General features: G+C 29.2%; 2 protein-coding genes across 2 annotated transcripts; one reads left to right on the top strand and one right to left on the bottom strand.

Moving 5' to 3' along the window:
* The first annotated feature begins 9,763 nt into the window (after positions 1-9,763).
* On the top strand, positions 9,764-11,195 carry LOC111393147 (transcription factor FER-LIKE IRON DEFICIENCY-INDUCED TRANSCRIPTION FACTOR). The gene is made up of 4 exons (XM_023018538.1): positions 9,764-10,207; positions 10,381-10,578; positions 10,658-10,831; positions 10,921-11,195. The coding sequence occupies exons 1-4, from the start codon at positions 9,764-9,766 to the stop codon at positions 11,050-11,052; spliced, it is 948 nt and encodes a 315-aa protein (XP_022874306.1). The 3' UTR covers positions 11,053-11,195.
* A 6,474-nt stretch (positions 11,196-17,669) lies between these two features.
* On the bottom strand, positions 17,670-18,253 carry LOC111393963 (aquaporin TIP1-1-like). Its single transcript, XM_023019755.1, has one exon. It carries the CDS (start codon positions 18,245-18,247, stop codon positions 17,870-17,872), a length of 378 nt encoding a protein of 125 aa, XP_022875523.1. The 5' UTR covers positions 18,248-18,253; the 3' UTR covers positions 17,670-17,869.

Genomic DNA, 18,253 nt, shown 5'->3' with positions numbered 1-18,253 from the left:
GAATGTGAAAATATTTGATATAACACAAAATATTTTCAACTATTTTGAATCAAAAGAATTAAACCAATTTTAGCCCCCGTTTGGCCCCAATTTTGTAGAGTTGAAAATGGGTGGAATAATATTTTTTTTGAAAAATGAGTGGTTGAAAAAGAAGGAAATTTTTTTGATTTACGTATAATATTATTTTACAAAAAATTGTGTGATTGAAAATAGGAAAGAGAGAAATGTAATATAATGTAATAAAAATTAATGAGGGTCAAATGAGGGCTTAAACCAATTCAATGTGAACACTTTTTGTCCAAAGATGAACGGTATATCTCCATCCACTATTTTTAATGGAAGGTATATTTTCAAGTACAAATGTGAGGTGATTGGTTGTAGATTTTTCACTTTTTGTACAATTTTTTTATGTTGTCAACTCAAGAACATGTATGGTATTTAAATTCTTTAGAGGGGCAAAATTGTCCAAAAATGACAATCTTGTAAAAGCTTTGAAAAAGTGATATTTTTCAAAATGCAAAATCAAAAATTAATATAAGTTCAATTTCCTCTATAAATAAAATGGGAAAATTATGGCCAAGGCCCCCAACCTTTGAGTTCTTTTGCATTTTCAATACAGAAAAAAATGTGCTCATTTCATTTAATTGTAGGGTGAAGAGAAGAATACAACTAAAAAAAAGTTTGAGAATAAATTAACAAAGAATGGAATCTATTAGACCCCTCAGAAAAAAACGGCAGGTCAAACAAATATTTAAAAGAAAAAAAAAAAACCCCCAAAAAAAAAAAAAAAAAAAAAAAAAAAAAAAAAAAAAAAAAAAAAAAAAAAAAAAAAAAAAAAAAAACCAGAGAAAAGTGAAAATAACTCAAAGGCTATAAAACTTTTTGTAATTTACCTTTATGTAAAATAATAAATTTTACTAAGGCCCTATTTGACCCACACTTTTTGAAAAAAAAAAATTACATTCTTAAACGATGATTTGATATTATTTCAATCACATATTCTTAAATAAAATAATGTTACATGCAAATTCAAATTTTTTTCTTATTTTTTAATCACATATTTCCCATCGATACACCATTCAAAAACTCATTCTTATGAAAATAATGTGGTTCAAACAAGGGCTAATTCCTAAATTAGATACACTTACATTCTAATTTATTGATATAAATAAAATATTTAACATATTAAATACCCAATAATTATAGAATAAGTATATCATCACGTAGATCTTCTGCAGTAAATAATAAAAATTAAATTATTGGCATTAATTGAGGAATAAGAAGACTTGGAAATCGGTGAAGAGCGTTTGATTGTCAATATTTTCCTTTTCATCAAAATTCTTACTTTTGTGTTATTTGATTGACATTTTTCTATGAAAAATATTTTTTTTTATATTTTTCTACTTTTGGTCACACGATAATATTTTTCTCAAAATCAAGGAAAATATTTTCATTAAAGGAAGTATGATTTTATTTTCCAGTGAATTCACTATTTATTTCCCTTTCTCATATGCCCAACAATAAAAAATGACCAGTATAATATTTTTTAAATTGAAAATTAAATTAATCAAACATATTTAATTGAAAATTTCCATGTAAATAAGTTTCAGGCACTTGAATTGTTTGAAATTTATTTTCTTTCCATACAGAGTACATATTTGCAATTAAATGCACAGAGAAAATATGACGAAACTTGGTTGTACAACAATTTTGGTATATTGAAGTATAAAAAATTGTAACAAATCTAGTTTTTGAATATTAGTCATTGTCATGTACGTTACACAAATTTTGTATTTATTGTATTTTTATTAGTGCCAAAATTGTAGATTTTCCAAAACTTGTTGAGAATTCAAAGTGTTAGGTGAAGTCCGATCGTTTTGTTCATTGAAATTAAAAGACTTCATAATAACTTTTTTTTTTTAAATTTTCGCTTGCAATTTTTATTTGTTCTTTAATTTGTTAAACTATTTAATTTTTTTATTCGTGTTGGTGTAAAATGATCGTTACAATTGAAATCGTTTAATTTTTTGAGATTATGCTTTATTTAATTATTTCTTGTTCAATGTTCTAACATTTGAATTTTTGTAAAATGAAAATACCTTCTAGATTTGGAGTTGAGAATGATAATCATTAAGATTAGGATTTTCGATTTTAGTCATTATCATGATTTTTTTCATTTTTGAAAAAAAAATTTCATTTCGAATATTAAAGTAAGGAGTGTATATAACATACATTGATCAAGATTTAATTATTATTAATTAAATAATTAATATTTTTCTATAATTATATATAAGATATATTCAATCATTTATCATATTAATGAAATAAATGTGTCGTTTTGCCATTCAACATAGTGAAACGATATCGTTTTGTATTGTAATCGCAGGTAAAAAGGGATAAAAAAAAGAAATGGAAAATAAAATTAAAAAAATATTATAAATTTTTTTAATTAAAATGAAATAATTAAAACTTAAAAATAAATATTTTAAAAAAATTTTTTTATCTCAAACATTAAAGTAAGGAGTGAATATAACATACATTGATCAAGATTTAATTATTATTAATTAAATAATTAATATTTTTCTATAATTATATATAAGATATATTCAATCATTTATCATATTAATGGAATAAATGCGTCGTTTTGCCATTCAACATAGTGAAAAGATATCATTTTGTATTGTAAATGCAGGTAAAAAGGGATAAAAAAAAAGAAATGGAAAATAAAATTAAAAAAATTATTATAAATTTTTTAATTAAAATGAAATAATTAAAACTTAAAAATAAATATTATTTAATTAAAATTAAAAAAAATACTTTTTATCATAAAAACGAAAAGAATAAAAAAGAATTTTAAATCAAAAAAAATATTTATAATATAAAGAAAAAAGAAAATTTAAAACAATTTTCAAAAAAAATATAATAAAAAACAAATTAAATAAAAGAAAGTTATGAAAATTAAATAAAGAATATATAAACATTATTTGATTAAAATTGAAAAATTAAATTTTATTATAAAGAGAGATATTTAAAAAGAATTTTAAATAGAAAAAAATTATTTATAATATTAACAAAACAAATTAAAAAAATAAATAAATAAGGAAAAATATCTCCATTCACGGGGAGGAAACTCTCTCATTTCAAAGGAGAGTTAATCTCCATCCAATGTGTGTGGACGGAAAGAAAAAAATTTACTCATCTTTTTAGTTTGTTTTGTTCATATTATAAATATTTTTTTTTCAATTTAAAATTCTTTTTAATTCCTTTCTCTTTATAATAAAATTTAATTTTTGAATTTTAATTTAATAATATTTATATATTCTTTATTTAATTTTTGTAACTTTCTTTTGTTTAATGTGTTTTCGTTTTTATTATATACTTTTTGAAAATTGTTTTAAAATTTCTTGTTTATTCATATTATAAATAATATTTTGTTTGATTTAAAATTCCTTTTAATTCTTTTTGTTTTATGTAAAACATATTTTTTTAATTTAATTAAATAATATTTATTTTAAATTTAATTATTTCAATTTAATTAAAAAACTTATAATTATTTGTTTTTCTATTTTTGTCATCAGTTCTTCTTTTGTTGTTGTTTAATTTGTTAAATCATTCAGTTTCTTTTTTTATCAGTTGGATTGGATGATATGAAGTGGTGCGTGAAAATCAAGAAATATTGCAGTGGAATTGATGGTTGCAGTGAAATGACGTGTGAAAATAGAGAAATAATCTCACTTCAAGATGGTGTGAGAGCATGTTCGGGAAATATTTATAAACAATTTGAATTATAGATAGATAAAATTAGTGGTGAATAATGATTATGGATTCTTAGAAGTGTACTAATAAAAAATGACTCGGGTATTTATAATCAGTTTATGAACACAAGCCAAATATTGGCTTAGAATTCCCCATGAACTTGAACTTTTTATCTTTCCTCGACTTTATTCCCTCCTTCGAATTTGTCTTCTTTATATTATTCTTTTCTTCTCGGCTTTGTGACTTGTGTCTTTCCTTCTTTTCAAACTTGTTTTTCTTCCTTGGAGTTCTATTATTTAACTCGAAAATTATCAAATCATATTATCTTCCTAATATTGCACTTCAGTGACTAGAGTTTGGAAGACTACAAATTGATCTTAATCTCGTCGAAATTGCAACAGTGCCTCTAAGTTTTAAATAGTTACGTACAATAATCCTCAAAACTCAAGTTTGAAAATTAAAGACGTACAACTTTTCTTAAAATGAAGCTTGGTCTTCAAAAATTTCAAACATAAGTTCCAAATTGCTTTTAAATCCTCAAATATCTCATATTGTCACCAATAACTCCCTAGTCCATTATATCTACGGCCAAAATCTTATTTTGCAAATTTTACACTTTGATCCTCAAGAATTGAATGAGTTCTAATTTGACCCTCATGATCTCAAACTTCACTTTAACCACATGGGAGGCCAAAACTATTTAAACTTATTAATTATTGAAAATGTTTTAAACAATAAGACGACAAAAAAATCATTGTAAAAACTATTTTTAACAACAGATAAATATAATTTTGACAATCAAAAAGGATATTTTTTACACATAATGACGAGCAGTATCATTACCAAGAACAAGCATAAAATATCGAAACTAAACATATTTTCCATTGAAGATTTTCATCGTAGTTTTGTTTCTTTAATCTTAAAAATGAACAGTTGGAATTTTATTAATGAAATATTTAACAACGCACTTTTTGTTGTTATAAACAACTTAGCATTGAAACCATTTTCTACGTACTATTTTCAATAACACAACGACAGATTTAATTTTGTTGTTGAAACTGAACGAAGACCCAAAAATAGAATTTCCACGGTTAATAATTATTTTCATCGTCGAAAGTGGGAGAAAGTTTTTCCTTGAAGATGTAATCAAACTAGGATTCATTTTAGGGCTGCACAAAGAAATTGTGAAACCGTAATCGGATTGAAACCATTAAGTTGAAACCATTGATTCGGGTCTACGTGGATCGGTGCTTTCTTTTTTCTCAAACTGATCCAAACCGTTTTAAAATGATTTGGAGTAGGTTTTGATTTTCAAAAATCGCACAAAATCGAATCGAACCGTTTTTAAATTTTTTAATTAAAACATTAATTTTATTAACTTAAAAATTTTACAATTTTCACTTTTAAAAAAAATAATAAATACTAATTTAGCAATACAAATCATAACCAGCTTATATAATTATAAAAAGTAAATTATTTTTTATCATTATTGACCTATAATTTAACTGATTCACAACACGTTCTCACCCGATATCTAAACTAAACTAAGTGCTTGTTTGGTAGGGATTTTGATAATAAATTTTTTGACCGTTATAAATAAAGTGGGTCATACATGTGAGAGAAGAATTAAAAAATGACGGCTGGAATAGTGAAATAACAATTAAAAAATTAATTTTAATTTGCTTAAAATCTAAAACAAACAAACTCTAAAATTATTCCAAAATTATATGAAATATATATATATACATATATATTTTTTCAACAATCCAAATCATAATTCAACAAAACTACGTCAGCAAATCACGTCCAAAATTTCAGAAGTTTTAACATAAACTCTCATTTTCCTAATTTTTGACATTTGTCTGTCATTGCTGAATCAATCGTAGTCGCCTTTACCTGTTAGTCTATCAATTTCTATTCGAATGCTTCTTTCTCTCTTTTCTTTCGGTAAGTCTCAGATTTTTATTCAGGCTATTTTTCCGTTGTTTCTTTCTTTTATTTGAACTTATTATACACTTGTGAGTTGTGGGTTGGATAGAAAAATGATTGTTTGTGCCTAAATGATCAATAAACTTGTTTGTTATTTGGAAAGAATGAAGGAAGGGGTGTATTGATTGTGTGAAAATGTTAAAATTTCCTAACCAGTACTACTACTTTCTACTTTCATAAAGTAGTTAGAGGATGAAATCCATCAATTTCTAATAAACCAAAACTCTATCAATGTTTGTACATTTAAACATATCTAGTTCAATCATTATTTAACATCTTACTAGTTAAATGAAAATGAGTTTTAACCAAACTATAATAGTTGAATGTAACTCTATCTTTACAAATCACTATATGACAATATGAATGTCAAATAAGATAAGATAAATAAAAATGAAGAAATATATATTTGCTCTATTAACATCTTTTAGCAACCAACCTTGAAATAATTTATTCACGAATTTCATGGTAAATATGAATGTAATTTAACACTTAACATTATTAGTTCTCATTTAAACTTATATTTAACTTATTTTAAACACATTGCTATAATATCGATAGGTAAATCACAGATTAAAATCGAACCAAACCGCAAATTATGGTTTAATTTTATTTGGTTTGAAAATTAAAATGGTGTGATTTGATTTGGAAAAATTTCAAACCGCATAAAATAGTTGAGTTGAAAATATAGTATGAAGCGTCCAAACTGAACACGTTCACCCTTAATTCATTCTAACAAAATTTGTCTCTTTTTCCGAGAATTGACCCAAAATTAGAACCATATGTGAAAAGTCGGAGCACTTCACACCAACACTTTGTTTAAAATCACCTTTCGAAACCCACAATCTTATCTTTAAATTCAATCGAGGAATAAAATATGCAACTAGAATCCCACGCACATCATTTATTTTGTTCCAACAAATAATTAAATGGAAAAGTTGCAACAACTGTCCCAAACTTTCGAGCTTTTAGCAGACTTTACCTTGATCTTTAATTTGTGCCAACGAAAGCCTTAAACTTTTGAGAAATTAACTATTGAAATCTGAATGGAGGAAACCATTCACTTGATTGTTAATTAACAAAGAAAAGTGGACTTTAACCAATTTTGATCAAATAAAACGGGGTAAAATGATAACTTTTAGAATTAACATTTTCCCAAATATTATTAACAATTAAAACAATTAAACTAAAAATAAAAATGAAATTTGCCCCACTCACCCATTTCCATACTATGCCACCTCACTCCCATCTTCATCTTCTTCCCCAATCCGATACCCCACCCCCAAAATCCAACCAACCAATTTTATTAGATGGACACAACACTCTTATGTTTAACTCCTCATATTGAGATGCCCCACCTAATTAGGCCCCTGTTTGATCCCCATTAAATTAAATTACATTACATTCCATTTTTCTCTCTCATATTTTCAATCACACAATTTTCCATAAAATAATATTACACTTAAATTGAAAACTTTTCTTTCATTTGCAACCACTCATTTTTCTAAAAACTACTATTCCCCCCATTTAATTTTCAGGTAATGGGCATCAAACAGGGGCTAGATACCACATGAATAGTGGATGAATAAACAGCCACCTATTCCCAAAAATAGTACGACTGGATATATCGGGGCATGTGCAGGACCTAAAATGAAAGAATTTTGCTAGATGTATAATTGGGGTTGACAATTTCTCACAGGACGAGGTCCACAATTTTTTAATTTATCGTGACCCTTTCCTATGTGTGTGGTTGTCAATTGTGATTATCAACACATATAGCGTGATTGAAAGTGGAAGGAACAGATCTGGTAGAGATAATAGGATCTACACTTTGATAAAATCCAGTTGCAGGATATACGGGACCATTTAACTAGATGATTATGCTCGGAGGGTTTTTGGTTTCCATTGTTTGAATCCGAATATAAAGAGGGCGATTTTTTATTTTTATTTTTATTTTTTTGCAGAAAATGGAGAGGGAAGGAGGTGGGGGAGTTGAAAGGAATGCAGAACTCCCCCAAATTATTGAAATAACTTTGATATGTTTCACAATTTTGTGCAATTTTTCTTCTTCCTTTTCTCCTTCGTGTGTGGTAAAGGGAGGTTTTGGTTCTTGGCCATCATCTGGATTCTTGCTTGACGCTGGTTCTTTATAGATTGGTGTTTATTCTATATTAAGGTGGTCGACGATAGGCGGTGGCTGTGGTTTCCCTTTGGTGGCCGACGATGACGGTAGCTTTAGATTATGGTTTGGTTGGATGTTCGCGCGGGGGTTGGGGAAGAAGATGAAGATGAGCAAGTGGGGCAAATGTCATTTTTGTTTTTAGTTTAATTGTTTTAATTGTTAATAATATTTGAAAAAATGTTAATTTTAAAGTTACAATTTTATTCCCTTTTAATTTGGTCAAAATTAGTCAAAGTCCACTTTTCTTAATCAAATAGATGGTTTTCATCCATTCGGATTTCAGGTGCTAATTTCTCAAATGTTTGGGGATTTTGTTGGCCCAAACTGAAGGTTAAGGTAAAATCTGCTAAAAACGCAAATGAACACTTGAACTTTAGTGAGCGTGGGATTCTTCGACAAGGCGAGATAAGAAGGAAAATTAGCAGGATCGTTCCCCTCTAATTGTAAGGGAGGCAGTACCTTGCCCCTCGGAACATAGTTCAGTGGTGCAAAGGACAGAAGTGAGGTTATCTCACGTCTTGCTGACAGTCGCAGTGTGAGGGTTCGATTCCTGAGATATGAAATTGGACCCCTTGTAGGCACAGTGTACATACAGCTCTTGTTCCTTGACCTATTAACGCACATCTCTTGATTTACCTCCCTCACAGAACTCTAGAGGCGGGGCGGTGAAGGCCCTCAAGGTTGGGGTTCAGTCTTTTTTTTTTTTTTTTTTTAAAGGGAGGCAGTACTTCCTTATTTTAAGCATTTTAAATTATCTCGTCTCTCGTTGTAGATTCTAGAGGTACAATCATTAAATCGCTCATTCACATTTGTACTTCAATTTTCTTTATATAAAACATGGTACTGGTACACCTAACACCCCCTTGGACCCAGGTAGAGGCCTAAAAAATTTGTCTAGGCATTGATGGTGTGTTGCATTAAAAAAATCTCTACCTTAAATGAGAAAATAAGTAGGTATTTACTTATGAATGAGAGGTGTATAACCAAACATGAATAGATTTTGTCAGATGTAAAGTATGTTTGGGAGTTGTTTATAATTGATCTAAATTATAAATAGATAAAAATAAGTAATGAATAAGTGAGTTATACTTGTAAATCTCACTGAATATGTAAATAAAAAGTGATTTAACCAATTTTAAATAAATTATAAATAAGAGGCAAACTAGGTCTTCAATTTCAGGTTTATAAATAAGAGGCAAACTAGGTCTTCAATTTCAGGTTTATAAATAAGAGGCAAACTAGGTCTTCAATTTCAGGTTTATAAATAAGAGGCAAACTAGGTCTTCAATTTCAGGTTTATAAATAAGAGGCAAACTAGGTCTTCAATTTCAGGTTTATAAATAAGAGGCAAACTAGGTCTTCAATTTCAGGTTTATAAATAAGAGGCAAACTAGGTCTTCAATTTCAGGTGCTTGACCTAGTTATCTGGGATGATATGGATGTCAATGAACTGAGAGCTACACAACTTCAATACATTAACCAATCATTATTGCTTATAACTTAACCTAAAAATGTTGATATTATAGTACTTATTGCGAAAGTAATTGTTATTTTTATGCTGCATCAACCACCAAATTTAACAACATAAATTTGTTTGCGGTAGGCCTATATTTGCGGTTTGCTAGCTAGCAATTATATAATACTTTCTCGTATGAACAGAACAAACTAAAACTTCAATTATTAAATAAAGAAACCAAGCAGTTGTCTCTTATTAATTTGCGTAGTTTGTCAACTCCCTTTCGGATTAAAATATGATAACTGAAACATATTCGATTCCGTTCACACTGAACTTCTATAAAAATCAAATACACCTCTCATCATCAAGTTGTCAAAAAACCGATGGCCTCGCAATTCCCATTTCAAAATGCCACGGATTTTGGGTTAATCGATTTCTTGGAGGAAGCCAATTTTGATCAATTTATTGAACTTGTAAGGGGTGAAAATGAAGACCCTATTGTTAATTTCAGCCAAAACTATGATTATGATCTACACATTGCCGGCTGCTTGGCTGAGAATCAATTTGCACCGGCCCCGGTAGAGTTGTTTGATTTCGACATTGCAACTAACCCTAATCTGGATTATGCGATTGATTCGTTCCCCCAGGACACAAAGGCAGTGGAGGAGGATAATGATGAGGAGGAATCTTCAGCAACCACCACCACGCCGACCAAGAGAAACACAAAAGTTGATAGATCGAGAACTTTGATTTCAGAACGAAGAAGAAGAGGTCGAATGAAGGAAAAGCTCTACGCATTGCGTTCCTTGGTCCCTAACATCACCAAGGTGTGTTCCCAATGCACATGATTGACAGCACACAATAATTTGTTATATGATTAGATGATTTCTGATTTACACATGGTGTGTGTACGTTTGATTGCTCTCATTATAAGTAATTAATCTTTCTTTAGATTTAGTGAAGCTCGAACTTCGTAATGATGCGCCATCGGTGTATGCAGATGGATAAAGCTTCGATAGTTGGGGATGCCGTAGTGTATTTGCAAGAGTTGCAAATGCAGGCCAAGAAGTTAAAAGCTGAGGTAGCAAGTCTGGAATCATCCTTGACACAAGGGGATATATGTCAAGGGGTAAACATTCAAACTGCCAACAAGATGAATTCTAATAATTTCTATTCGATAATCAAGAAGATATTGAAGGTATCATAAGGCTTTACGCGACTCAGAAAAAATTCTATAAATGCAATAAAAGTTCCATCCATAACATAAATATTTGCAGATGGATGTATTTCAAGTTGACGAAAGAGGGTTTTATGTGAGATTAGTCTGCAACAAAGGGCAAGGTGTTGCAGTGTCCCTTTTCAGGGCCCTCGAATCACTTATAAGCTTCAATGTTCAAAGCTCCAACTTGGCTACGTCTGCTGATAATTTTGTTTTGACATTCACTTTGCATGTAAGCATTCCTTTAATTAAGCACATCCGTCTTTTACAGTTTACCCAGTTTTCTTTCTTGCTGGTAATGAACAAATGAATGTGAAACAGGTAAGAGAAAGCGAAGTGGACATGAACTTGCCAAATTTGAAGCTGTGGATTGCTAGTGCTTTTCTTAATCAAGGGTTTGATTTTGGAACTTCACCCTCTGCCCTGCTGCATAACATCACCTTAGCATCATAAACTCTCCGGATTTCTTGATTAATATTGAAAAAGATCTTGGAAGTCTTACTTATATTTTGTGTCACTCCTCTTTCGGTTTCATGTTTGAGCTATATGATCCTCGTGTACCAAAAGGGAATCCATGTATATTATATTTGTGTTCACACACACTAATCCTATAGCTTCCAAGATGTCATTAGCAGCAAAAGAATTTTATTTATGTTCGTACGTAGACAGTATTAATGAATCATTGCGAGACAAAGTTAAAAAATTGATGCGAAGAGAAGGACGTGGCTCTTTGTTCTCGAGTAATGTTATTTGTATTCATTAAAGATGATGTTCATATGATAATTGATAAGGTCAATAACGTGAATCTCATATTAATAATGTTACATTTAGTTGGCCTTTATAGTTTTGAACGCACACATGTCACACAGACCAATGAGTGTCTCTAATAAAATTAAATAACAATATTATTTGTTCTATATGAAAAAGCCATTGCTATTTCCAATTCAAAGAATGTGAAGAACTGCTATCTAGCCCTTTTAACTATACATAATAATATTCATGTGCTAGTTTAGATAATATTAAGTGACGTTAAATGATGAATAATATTATCTAGCACAAGTGATGCTAGAACACCAGTCGAAGTAGTCATTCTTGATAGGTTCAATTAAATGAATCGTGTAATGTTAGATTTAAGATACCAATAGCACTGAATGACATTACTCTTATACGATTGATACAATTAAACGAGCCAAATAATTCTATATTCAATTGAATCTATTACATAGTATTTCCTAAATTGGTGTTATAACACCAATAATACTAATAACATTATCCAACTCTTCAGCCACTTGTCAAAATGTGTCGTACCTATCAAAAAGAAAAACGGCCTTCGCATATTTAACTATGCTTATGGGTTAGTTAGTTCTATATATGCTTTTGTTGGACTTTGATCACTTTGCCAGATAGGTTGAGTATCTTCAAGAAACTCTCTATTTCAAAAGTGTATATTCTATCATTTGGAGAGCATTTATAAATTTAGAGAGTTAAAATTTTGAAATATTCTAGCGAACTCTTTATATTTAATACTTAATTTTACTAATCTCAAAAAATATTTATTATTTTTCTCTATCGTTAATTTATCTAACTTTTTTTAAAATTATTTTATTATTTTCCTACATTGAAAATTGAAACATTTTAAATGCATTCCAAATTAAAGTTAATGTAAAGAATCTTTTGAAGCATGATTTTAAATATTGATTTTTTAAAATAAAGAGCATATCATGTTTAAAAGCCTATTGAAAATACTCTTAGTCTAATGGGTTAACCCAAACCTTGTGTGAGATAATGGGCTTCAAGTTAGTTAATTTTACGGAATTGATCTAATAAACTAGGCACCAAATGACATGGCACACTTGAATAGGTGGTGTAATCAATTTTCTAATCAACCATTATCTCCCACCACCTATTATAGTGTGCTATGTCTCCCTAATACTGAGTGCTTGTACTGCTACTTTGGAGATTAGTCTTGGTTAGTTTTAAATTAGGTTCGTAACCAACTTTTGTGTGTTGGAAAGAAATTAAGGGTATATTTGGTTGATTTTATTTTTCATGAAAACTATTCTTTTTTCACCCAATTTCTTACTCGAGGTATTTGGTTGACATTTTTTTAAATGAAACTTATTTTCCAAAAGTTGGTCATGCGACTATATTTTTTTCAAAAATAAAGAAAATATTTTCTTTAGGGATAGGTAGGTTTTTTATAGGCAACACACACACACAACTATCTCTATCTCTCTCTCATCCATCGACCAATAAAATATAGACAAGTATAATATTTTCTAAGTCAAAAATTAAACCAACCAAACACATTTAATCAATAATTTTCACGTGAATTGTCTAGAAATTATTTTCTTTCCATGCAAGTTTGATTGACTTTATTTTTTAAGAAAAATATCATTTTTCACTTAAGTTTCTACTTTTAGGTGTTTGATTGTCATTTTTTTATCAAAAATATTTCCAAAAGGTAATCACGTGACTATGTTTTTTCTCGAAAACAAGAAAAATATTTTCTTTAAAGAAATGTATTAATATTTTAGTGGGCCAAGAAAGGGCTAAGTCCGTCAAACACATTTAATTGATAATTTTCATATAAAGAACTTATTTTCTTTTCATGTAAGTTTCATGTTTACAATCAAACACACCATAAATATCTCTACTTTTAATGGTCAAGTTCCCTTGTCAAGGTCTCTTTTCTTGAATTTCGCTGGTTTTAGATTTAAATATCGATCTAAATTTGCCAATCAAGTTTACAATAATCGAAGACACAATTCTGATATCCTATTCTAGGTGTACTTATCATTGCTGATATGGCAACAGTCAACAATGAGAAGTTTTTATCATACCCTTCAATCAATGACAATAGTCATTTTGTTAAAATGAAATAACGAGGGAGTGAAATAGCAACCAGCAAAGCCAAACAATTTACTAGTGACATATTGTCAAAAATCATGAATTTTTTATGTTTACATCATTTTTCATTCTTAAAGATGGAATAAATAATCAAAATTTATCATTAATTGTCCCATTGCTAGTTGGATGAATTCTAAGTTACAGTATAGAGTTTGGTTCATCATCCTAAGAAGACCGGCGATATAATCAAAATGCAAGGGATAAGATAAAAACATCTAAATCAAGAAAAAATAGCATTCGTACAAGCATAATGTCCAACGATGAAACCAACTATTTAAATTGGAGCGTAAAATTAAAATTTATTTTTGTATAAATTTGTTATCTGACGATCCAAGTTTTTGTATTCAAATCGTTAATTTATATTGCTGTCCGCTTTGAAAAAACTTATACCCATCTTATCCTCCTCATATTTTTCAAGTCCCTCAAAATTCAAATCCAACAATTCAACTTAAATTTCTCATATGGCAGGGGGAACACGATAGAATTTCATGAAAGGTAAGATCTAAAAGATTTTTTCATAGAAGATAATACGTATGATGTAATATTTTGGACACAGACAAAATCGTTACATTAGAATCAAATGTTGAGACGAAAATGAAGAAGGGCCCTTTTTTTTTTTTTTTTTTTTTTTTGGATATGTAAATCTACAATGAATACGAAGATACTAGAATATTCATACATGATTCTTATTAGAGGTGGGCGTGGGTCGGTTCAGTATCAAAGAGAACCGAACCGAACTAAAATTTTCGGGTATCTAGTAAATGGAATCGTCGAGTCCAAATATAATTATGGAATCGTTCGAGTTAGGTTCCGTACTATAATTAAATTTTTTAACATTTATAATAGCATTATATAAATACAACTAATGACACATTCAAGGGTTTTGGAATGTCAGAGACTAGTAGATTACCTTGTTCAAATGATCGCTACCGTCAAAGTTTCGATCGACGGATTGTATAGGTTTTGGAATGTCAGCGAGGTTGCGAGAGTCGAGACAGTGTTATGCACTTCATTATAGGTGTTTAGGGTTATTTAGTAGGTTGGATCTTATTGGGCTAAGAAATGAAATAATAAAATGGTAATTGGACCAAAATTAAAAAAATTAAAAATGAAATAAATTATTGAGCCAAAAATTTGGATTTAGAAATTGTTAATTTGTTTAGAAAATATTAAAATTAGAATAATTTGATTTATTCAATATAAAAAAAATAGAAAGATTCGGTTCTTATTCGGTTCTTCGGTTATTGGTCTAGAACCGAGAATCGAATCGTACCCGTCGGTTCTCAATTTAGATATCCGTTCGGTTATTTAATTTCACAAGAACCGTCGGGTTCGGTTCGAGAGATTTGCCCAACTCTAATTCTCATTCATTTGATTTTTTGTTCTGTAACTAGTTATGAGCTTGAACACTTCTATATATGGTTGTTTACGGTATCATTTAAGATTTAAGAATATAAATTTAATTGATGCAAGAAATTAGCGATGTAGCTAGAAAGCGTGAAAAACGAAGATGGCAAACCTGTCTCGTTGGTTCACAAAGCATGGCGAAACGAATTGATAGATTTTTGAAAAGAACTTTGTTTCTCATAAATAATTAATTTGTCCGGTAAGGTTTGCCTTGCTAAACCAACGACGGCCTCAGTAAGAAATCGTAAAAGTACTTATAAGTAATTTTCTACCCTAAAAATCAGCAAATTATTTATTTTAACACTAATACATTTTCCATTATGAAAATTAATAATTGTTGTTACTAAGAACTTACAATCTTCAACTTATTATATGGTAATCAATTATATCATTTGTGTACATTATAAATTTTGTTTTCACTTGCATGTTTTGAGAGTATCATGTAACTTTAAATAATTTAAAAAAAAACAACTAAAACAAACATATCATTATCAAAAACATTAATCTTACGCTTACAAATGCTACACGTGTAAAGTATGATGGTATCGAAGAAATAGTTTTATTAGAAAGATTATGTGTAATTGGATAACATACTCTGTGCATATCGCGTCCAAATCATCAAAGAAAATTGTTCCAAGTGGAAATTTAGTAAAAAGACAGGTTTGTTTGTATATTGAAAGTGATAAAGATAATTCTATTTTTATGCCAAAGTAACATCTTAAATTTTGTTGATCAATCGTTAAGAGAATATTCTATAAGATCGCCTGTTTTTGTCCGAAGAAAAGGCCTCATTTGTTTCTCATTATTTGATCAAAAAAATGAAAAATATGACCGTTATCTATCATATCAAATCATTATATTTGATTTCCTCTCTCTTGTGTGGATCCCATAATGACTATACTTTTCATTCTCATTCTTATAAGAACGGTAATCAATCGGGGCTCCAAACTAATGAAATTAAATAAGGTTATTAAATTGTTTTGATAAAGAAAATTTTGTCAACTTTAGTGGACCTTTTAGGTGGGTCCTATATTTAATTGATTGCGTTAATTAGTGACATTAATCCTTAATCCTTATCATAATTTTCAAGATACTCTTCAAAGATAAGATCTTCTCTATTAAAAAGTCAATTCTTAAATTTATATTCCAATAGACTCCTTAAATTAACATTTTAATTTAGAGAGCGGGTTTAATTTGCAGAGTTATACCCATTCTCTATAATGAAACGCATTCGAATTATTTCAATTTTCAATGGAGGAAATTAATATAATAGTTTGGAGAGAGCTAGTAAAAACAAAAAAAGGATGGAAAAATAATAAATATTTTTTTTGGAATAGTAAAATTAAGTGTTAAAAATAAAGAGTTTGTTATAATTACTTACAAAATTTTATTTTCTAAATTTATAGATGTTCTCTATATTGTAGAATATGATATTTAAAAATATAATCTCTTGGAGGTAATTTTAAGGATATATGTGCTAATTGGAATAAGAATCAAGGGTGCCATTCAGGTCATCAGATCGTGTCATATCTAAAATGGTGTGATCTAATCGTTAAGAATAATTCGTGCCAAAAGTTGCAGCAATTCTAAATAGACACGGTAAAATCTATAAACGGAACTCATTTTGCTTTTCATATTGATTCTTGCAATTTATCAATATTAAATTTTTTTTTCTATTTTAATCCAACTGTAAGAATGATAAATGTTACAGTCGAAACAAAAATGTGTAAGGAAGCGTTTATAAACGATTTAAATTATAAATAGATAAAAGAAAATGGATAGTACTTATGAAAATATATGTGCGATAACTTTAAATAATTTTTTGTTAGATAATAGCATCAGTTTGAATAATATTGTGAAATAACTACACGTGGGGTGTCCGTTCGTAATATCCTCGGTTAAGAGTGCAGGGAGGCCACCTAGCTTGTTTTTTATTTTTTGATAAACGTTTTTTTAGAGAATGTATGTAGATAAAAGGTAGAGAAAATTATGAATTCAAGTGTAAAATTATGAATACACATTGGCGAAGGATTTCGTTATCAATTTAACTGAATGAAATATAGGTTATAATATTTTACTATTTAAGAATGACGAATTCTCTATCGATCATTCACAAACTTTATATAATTCTTAACATACTCGAACAATGTCATATTAACGATCCTTGGCACAACAACATCCAATATCATCAAAGTATAACTTGTCCTCATATAAGGCACTATGATGACCTCAAGTCTAAGGACTAATTCCACTACCGATTGTTAGAGATTAACCACTGACAATCATATAATTTTTCACGTGGAATCTCCCTAGTGAGTCTCCAAATTTTGTTCCATAACAAAATATTCACGAGTTCGTTTAAGTGTTATCATACTTTAGTTTATGAGATCAGTTACTTATTTCACAAGTAAGAATATCACACGTTTATCTGTAATAACGATATTCTCGTATCTCGTTATTATTTAAGACTACGGATAATTTAAGAATCACAAATCATTGTGATTAACATATTATCAAAATTTGAATCTATCGATTTTATTATTTAATTTATTAAAATATTAATTAAATTAAATGATATATCTGTCATAATTGAAAATACATCAATTATATATATATATATAGAAAGTGTTTATGTTCAAAGTTAATTGGATTTAGGATACAACACACACAATGGAAACATTGAAAATATGGTCAGTGGAATTGAGATATAATTAAGGTGGGGATCAAATAATGCAACAAAATGAAGAGGAAAATAAAATTATTGCAATCGTTTTCACATAAATTTAATATATTATACTCTAAAAATAAAATTGGGAATATAAAGAGTAGTGGCAAATACAGATACACGTTGAACAAGAATTACCGAGTACAAATGAGATAACTAAGAGAACAAACTTAATTATATCATCTCACCAAGCAGCATAAAATAGCCAGCTGCTTTTCATTTAATTACTCAGTACTCCGATCCGGGCAGTGGCTCGTGAGAATGACTGATGAAGAAGACTTCATAAACAATACCAGCAAGTCCACCACCAATTAGAGGTCCAGCCCAGTATACCCAGTGATGGGTCCAGGTGAAGCTAACCAGAGCAGGGCCAAATGACACTGCAGGGTTCATTGAAGCACCAGTAAATGCCCCACCAGCAAGAATGTTGGCACCCACAATGAAACCAATTGCAATTGGTGCAATAATGCCAACTTCTCCCTTCTTCGGGTCAATCGCGGTGGCGTACACAGTGTAAACCAGGCCAAAAGTCATTACAATCTCAAATACAAAGGCGTTCCACACAGACACGTTGGCACCCAAAGCAAATGCAGATGTTTCCTGCATCAAAGT

Source organism: Olea europaea, chromosome 4 (genome assembly GCF_002742605.1).
Source record: "Olea europaea var. sylvestris chromosome 4, O_europaea_v1, whole genome shotgun sequence".
Lineage (NCBI taxonomy): Eukaryota > Viridiplantae > Streptophyta > Magnoliopsida > Lamiales > Oleaceae > Olea > Olea europaea.
This window is presented reverse-complemented; position numbering and strand designations above follow the sequence as displayed.

What these genes read in the sequence shown, in the direction of transcription:
- LOC111393147 (XM_023018538.1), top strand. Translation starts at nt 9,764, where the DNA reads ATGGCCTCGCAATTCCCATTTCAAAATGCCACGGATTTTGGGTTAATC. An exon ending in TAATCAAGAAGATATTGAAG is followed by an intron (nt 10,579 to 10,657) that starts GTATCATAAGGC and finishes AAATATTTGCAG; the next exon opens with ATGGATGTATTTCAAGTTGA. An exon ending in TTTTGACATTCACTTTGCAT is followed by an intron (nt 10,832 to 10,920) that starts GTAAGCATTCCT and finishes AATGTGAAACAG; the next exon opens with GTAAGAGAAAGCGAAGTGGA.
- LOC111393963 (XM_023019755.1), bottom strand. Translation starts at nt 18,247, where the DNA reads ATGCAGGAAACATCTGCATTTGCTTTGGGTGCCAACGTGTCTGTGTGG.